We start from the raw sequence: 6,395 nt of genomic DNA on the forward strand, positions 1-6,395 counted from the left end.
AGAGGATGAAAGAGACCACCCGCGAAGCTTCCGAGTCTTAACGTCCGTGGCCTTTATCTCTTCCATTGGCCAGCTAATTATTCCGGCAGGGTATCTGATTACTGGTAAGGCATAGCTGTTGCACGGATCTTGTTCTTGCCATTGAGCTGGCTTCTCAGGACTTGCCTTATTCGTTGGAGGTATTTGGCTGTGGCTCCTTTCCTTGTGACCTCATCGAGGTTGCCATTTGCTTGTGGGATTCCTAACTGTCCTCAATGTCTGCTATTATTCCTTCTGGGAGTGGGACCCCTCTTGTGTGGACGACCTTCTCTCTCTTTGTAACCATCCGGCCACACTTCTCTAGTCCGAATGACATCCCAATGTCAGTGCTGTAGATCCTGGTGGTGTGGATCAGTGAGTCAATGTCTCGCTCGCCCTTGGCGTACAGCTTGATGTCATCCATGTAGAGGAGGTGACTGATAAAATCACTCCAGAACATCAGGGACATCTTTTATATTTAACCAGAACTCCAGATTACTTGAGATCTTTGCTTGGCTCTGGGAGTTTAAGGGAGTCGAGAATGATAACTGACTAATCTCTGAGTAATCTCTACAGTATGCTCACTGCTACACAGATTAACATATTTCTACAGCTTCGTTAGAGTCAGAATGAATCAGTAGGTCATACATCAGTTAGATTACCTTGCAGAGTTTTTCCACTTCTCATTGTTCCTCTCCTTCTCCTCCCTCTTTCTCTTCTGCAGCTGTATAGCTCTCTCCTTCTCCTCCTCCTCCAGCGCCAGCTGCTCCAGAACCTGCCGTTCTCGCTCCTCCAGCCTCTGTCTGGCCTCCAGAAGCGTCCGAGCTCTCTCCAACTTCATCTCCTCGTCCTGACGAAGCTTTTCTTTCTCTGCTTTGATCCTTAAATGACAAAATTTCAAAATAAAAATCTGACCAAGATTACTTTTTCCCTTCTGTGAAGCACTATAAAAAGAAATTACTGGAATCCACTTAATTGAATTGAATCCAACTCAATTTACTAAGTTTATCCAGCTCAATACATTATGATCATCCAACTCAATGTATTGAGTTTTTTTTTAAATGAATTCATTAAGTGTGACAAATGACGAATCTAAGTCAGTCTTACTAAAATAATTTAGTTTACTTCAAATAATGAAGGAAATTAATAAATGATCTCCTTTTACCAGGGTTTTTTTGGTTCAGGCAGGACAGGAATTTCTGAACTTTATAAATCAATAAAGTTTTAGAAAATGAACTTCATAAGGCTACTGATAAGTTACAATTTTGGAAGGCTATGGGTTATGGTAATCAGTTAAATGAAGTCTAAAAACAGCCTGGTTTATTTCAGATTTTCTTCAGTCTTTTTGTCACATGTTTTCAACAGGGTTTGGTTCCATCTGATTGGCAAAAATCTATAATTAAACCAATCCCAAAGTCTCAAACTGCTGATTCTCGAGTACCTATGAACGACAGGGATTCACTGAAGGAATTCCTTGGCACTGCATTTTTACTTAGATGAGTTTATAAACTTTACTCAAGTGTTCTAAACTTTTGTAGTTCAATCATTTTTGTCTCTATGCACACCCGACCTGGGTGTAAACAGACCTGGTAAACTGGTAAACAAACCTTGTTTACCAGTTTTTGGAACCCGACCAGAACCCCTCAGTGTTATTACGTTGAGAAACAATGAGATTTGGTTAAGTATAAAAACAGACTTTTCATGCAGAAAATGATCAAATGTTACAAGCCATACATGTCATACAAATGGAACAGATACAGAGTTACATTGACCGTCCAGCGCTGGACCATACTTAGCACACCTTATGGATGGAACCAAGTGAGACAAAGATTGTAACGCGAGTTTAGCTTTTTATTCTTTTCTGCAATCTGTACCCTCCCTAAACAGTAGTCTAATCAGTTTCAGTCTGTTTATGTATGACTGGTGACAGCTTACATAACACAAACATGGTTATATAAACTGCAGCGTGTACGTGTAAGCAGATGAAGGAGATAGAGGAAAACACAGAATCCATAACAAAATGAAAGGTTAGTTAAGTACTTAGGATCTTGTAATTTATTAGCAGAGAAACAGCTAGATCAATTAGACCAGAGGTGCCCAAACTTTTTGAGACCAAGATCTACTTTTTCTCTCATCAGCCAGCTGAGATCTACCACATCACACAAAGATATAAAAATTGTAAATGAAACTCTATTGAAATATTTTACATGCAATTACACATCAGTTATAGCAGACATATTAAACTGATATAAAACCTAATGCAGTAACTTCCTCATTGAAATTCTGACACTGGGAGTAGGCCTGTCGCGATAAACGATAAATCAATTAATCCCATGATAAATTAAACCTATCGACCTCATTTTAAATATCAGCTTTATCGTCTCTTCCTGCCTTTTTTTCTTTCGGTTGATGACACTGAATGAAAAAAAGGCTCAACTCCCCCAGCCAGCATGCATAGGTGGGCCCCACTTGGGTTTGATGTGGGCTACATGGGTTATGAGTGGGCATGGGTTTTATCTGGGCTAACTGTATGGGACCGATATGGTAACCTAAAATGGGACCCACTTGGGCTGGCCCATTAGGGCTAAACATATGGGCCCCATTCAGCATTAATGTGGGCTAACTGNCATTAAGCGTATATAGGCACCGGGTGTGCACGCCAATCTGTGTGTGTTTGTTGGGTCCGTCGTTTGAGTTGGCTCTCAGGTCAGATGAGCGCTGGCGCCGTGCTCATCGGGTTGCTGTGAGTGTTCGGATCGTGGACATTTAATACTGGTAGGATAAATGGATTTTTATGTCACTACTCTACCTGCTATTGATAATATTTGGCAGCTTTGGATCTACCTTCACTTGGTCTAATCCAAAATGAAACTCTAACTGCCCCCATCACACAGAAAGAATTAGATAAAGTTATTGGACATTTGAAAAGTAATAAGTGCCCAGGTAGCGATGGGTTTCCAAATGAATGGTACAAGACGTTGAGGAAGGAGCTATCTCCTGTCCTGCTTGAATCTTTGAACTGGACATTGAGCAGAGCTGAGATCCCACCATCTTGGAGAGAGGCTGTAATATCTGTCCTCCCTAAAGAAGGGAAAAACGTTGAATACTGCAAATCATATCGCCCAATCTCAATTCTGAATGTCGACTATAAAATTTTTACATCAATAATTTCTCGGAGAATGGAGAATGGAGTATTATTTGTTAGACCTAATACATGATTCATCAAAGGCCGACAAACCCATGACAGCATAAGACGAACATTGCATATATTAGACCAAGCTAAAAAGCAAAGCCTCAGCGCCGCATTAATTAGTTTAGATGCAGAAAAGGCCTTTGATGGGGTCAACTGGACTTTTCTATATAAGGTACTAGTCCAGTGTTTCTCAACCTTTTTCAGGCCAGCGCCCCCTAGCCCTTATCCAGGTCCCTCACCGCTCCCCCACCAAACAATTTGTAGGCTACTTTGCACTGACCATTATTTTATTATTGATATTACTATCATTATTGTAGATGTTTTGATTTTTATGCTTGTTTCTGTATTTATCATCAAAAATAATTTCCCAGAGAACAAAAAAGCCATTTGAATAGAAATTATTTTCACAGGCGTCTACGAAAAATGCAATGAACTGTAACACGGGNCTTTAGCTAAGGAAATTGTTACTCAGTTGGCCTGTATTGGAGCTGATAAAAGGTAAATTGTTGAAGCAATTGTATAAGCTTTCTACAAAATGAAAAGCTCTCCTTGGATGATGGTTACCTCGTCTTGGAGGTCATAAAGAGGTATTGTATTTGAACCATGCTCACTACATGATTTCTGTGTCTGGCACATTTACTAACACTGACATTACACTAGGCTGAAGACCAAAATATGTTTCAATGCTTTATTTTTTAAACCAGTTCAGTATTGTTCAAGCTACACTTTGAAGTCCTAGCATTTTTCTTTTTCCCAGCCAGCATGCATAGGTGGGCCCCACTTGGGTTTGATGTGGGCTACATGGGTTATGAGTGACCATGGGTTTTGTATGGGCTAACTGTATGTGACCGATATGGTAACCTAAACTGGGACCCATATGGGCTGACCCATTTGGGCTAAACATATGGGCCCCATTCAGCAGTAATGTGGGCCAACTGTGAATGGGGCAGAAGTGGGCAAAACTATGTGGGGCCCATGCAGTTTCACTATCAAGGGCCCAACATGGGCAGCCCATGTGGGCTGACCACATTAAGAATGGGCTAAACATAACTGGGTTGGACCTGGGCATGGGTATGTAGGCCCCATTCCTTTTTTATGTGGGCTAACTGGGGATGGGACAGAAATGGGCAACACTATGTGGTGCCCATGTAGTTTCATTATCAAGGGCCCAACATGGGCAGCCCATGTGGGCTGACCACATTGAACCCACATGAGGTAAGCATGGGCTAAACATACATGGGTTGGACCTGGGCATGGGTATGTAGGCACCATTACGTTTTCATGTGGGGTATGTGAAAAAATTGTTAAAATTTGATTAGGCAATGTGGTTACCCTGTCACTTTCAATTTTTTCACTATGTAAAAAGCAAAACCTGCAAGAGCAAGATTATAAAAACTTTGAAAAAAAATTACCAGAGATGTCAGATTGATGCTAATGAAATTGTTACTCAGCTGGCCTGTATTGGAGTTGATAAAAGGTAAATTGTAGAAGCAATTGTATAAGCTTTTCTTTCTACAAAATGAAAATCTCTCCTTGTATGGTGACCTCGTCTTGGAGGTCATGAATATGTATTGTATTTGAACATACATGATTTCTGTGTCTGGCTCATTTACTAACACCGATATTAACTTGGCTTCCAGAAGACCAAAATATGCTTTATTTTTTAAACCAGTTCAGTATTGTTCAAGCTACACTTTGAACTCCTAACATTTTTTCTTTTTATTATTTTACACCAGACATTTTTGTGACATATGCATAATCTTCTGCTGCTCACTCAAAATAGGTCCTGGTTCAGAGTGGACTTTTGTACTTGCTTCTTTTCTTTTTAAATTTAATTTAATTTAATGTTATTATCAATTGGATGTTCAGACCGCTGCAGCTCTTTCACAGCAGGACTTAATTCTTATTTGGAGAAATAGTTCAGATCAGACCATTGTGAAAAATATGTTTAGCAAATCAATTCAAACAAAACTCAAGTGAGAAAGAGTAAAATTTTGAGCATGTTTGTTCATCTGTAAACATTTTCCAAGTTGTCAGGATAAATAAAATAAAAAACGTAACATTTATATCTTTGAATCTTTTTTCAATAACCTTTTTGTTCATTTTTTTTCTCTGGCACCGTTGCCAATAAAGATTGGTGAACTGAAGAGACACTTTACACATCCACTAAATAAAGTAGTTCCAAAACACATTTGAATAAGCACGACTATATTTATTTATTTTCATTGAGAACATTTGTGAGTGCTACATCGGTTTTACATTTGTTAAACCAATGTAGCACTCTCAAAATTAATCTTGTTTCTTGGAAAACGTACAATTGTTAACTGCGGATGGATATGCTGTTTCAAACGTAGTCTCTTCATCAGTCCGTTGGCGCGGAGTCTGTAGGTTGGCTGGCCTTCGAACGGAAGAATCTGTAAGTACACGTCTGTCTGTATTGTATCAAATTTTAGGGATAGATTTTAATTCGTTAGTTAAATAATAGTTCGGATGACCGGAGTACCCCAAAAGATACTTAATTATTTTTTTGGTGATATTGTTAAAACACACACAAGTCATCTGCCATCATTAAGGTAAGAATATTTGGATGCAGAGCGATTTCAAACTGTTCTGGGCCATACCATTTTCAAATACGCTACGGCGCCATGGTTGCGTATTTGCCGCTCCAACCGGTTAATTTGAGCGGCAGAATAAAGTCTATTCACTAATCAATCTTAAGTTTCTAGCGGAGGTTGTTTTAAAGTATCTTGACACGATAAAACAAACTACTTTGCTTTCATTCTATGTACATTGGTTTTTAGTAATCTTTCTCACAGCCAATTAAGCCAGCATGCATGGCTAGATCCCATGCACGCTGGCTTGGCTGGGATCCACCCATGCATAGGTGCATTTTTTTAATGAAACTGCATATTGAATCGTTTCGTTGTGGGCTATAGGTAATGATGAATGGGCATGGGTTTTATCTGGGCTACCTACATGAGGCCCATATGGTTAACCTAAAATGGGACTCATTGTCAGTCCATTTTGGCTAAATGGACTCTGTTCATCATTATCGTGGGCTAACAGGGAATGGGACAGAAATGGGCAACACTATATGCGGCCCATGCGGTTTCAGTATATTTTGCATAAAAGCTTTTTGTAAATGGAATGAAGGCATAGTNTTTTTTGGGGATATTGTTAAAAC

The 6,395-nt window shown here is 39.5% G+C and overlaps 1 protein-coding gene across 2 annotated transcripts in view; it reads right to left on the reverse strand.

Moving 5' to 3' along the window:
• Positions 1-6,395, reverse strand: part of ccdc15 (coiled-coil domain containing 15) — a 59,660-nt gene that overhangs the window by 4,977 nt on the left and 48,288 nt on the right. For both annotated transcript variants that reach the window (XM_016666167.1, XM_016666168.1), the window contains exon 8: positions 681-899. In XM_016666167.1, the coding sequence (XP_016521653.1) occupies positions 681-899 (219 nt within the window). The remainder of the gene's footprint in view (positions 1-680; positions 900-6,395) is intronic.

The sequence above is a fragment of the Poecilia formosa genome, unplaced genomic scaffold, assembly GCF_000485575.1.
Source record: "Poecilia formosa unplaced genomic scaffold, Poecilia_formosa-5.1.2 Scaffold671, whole genome shotgun sequence".
NCBI lineage: Eukaryota > Metazoa > Chordata > Actinopteri > Cyprinodontiformes > Poeciliidae > Poecilia > Poecilia formosa.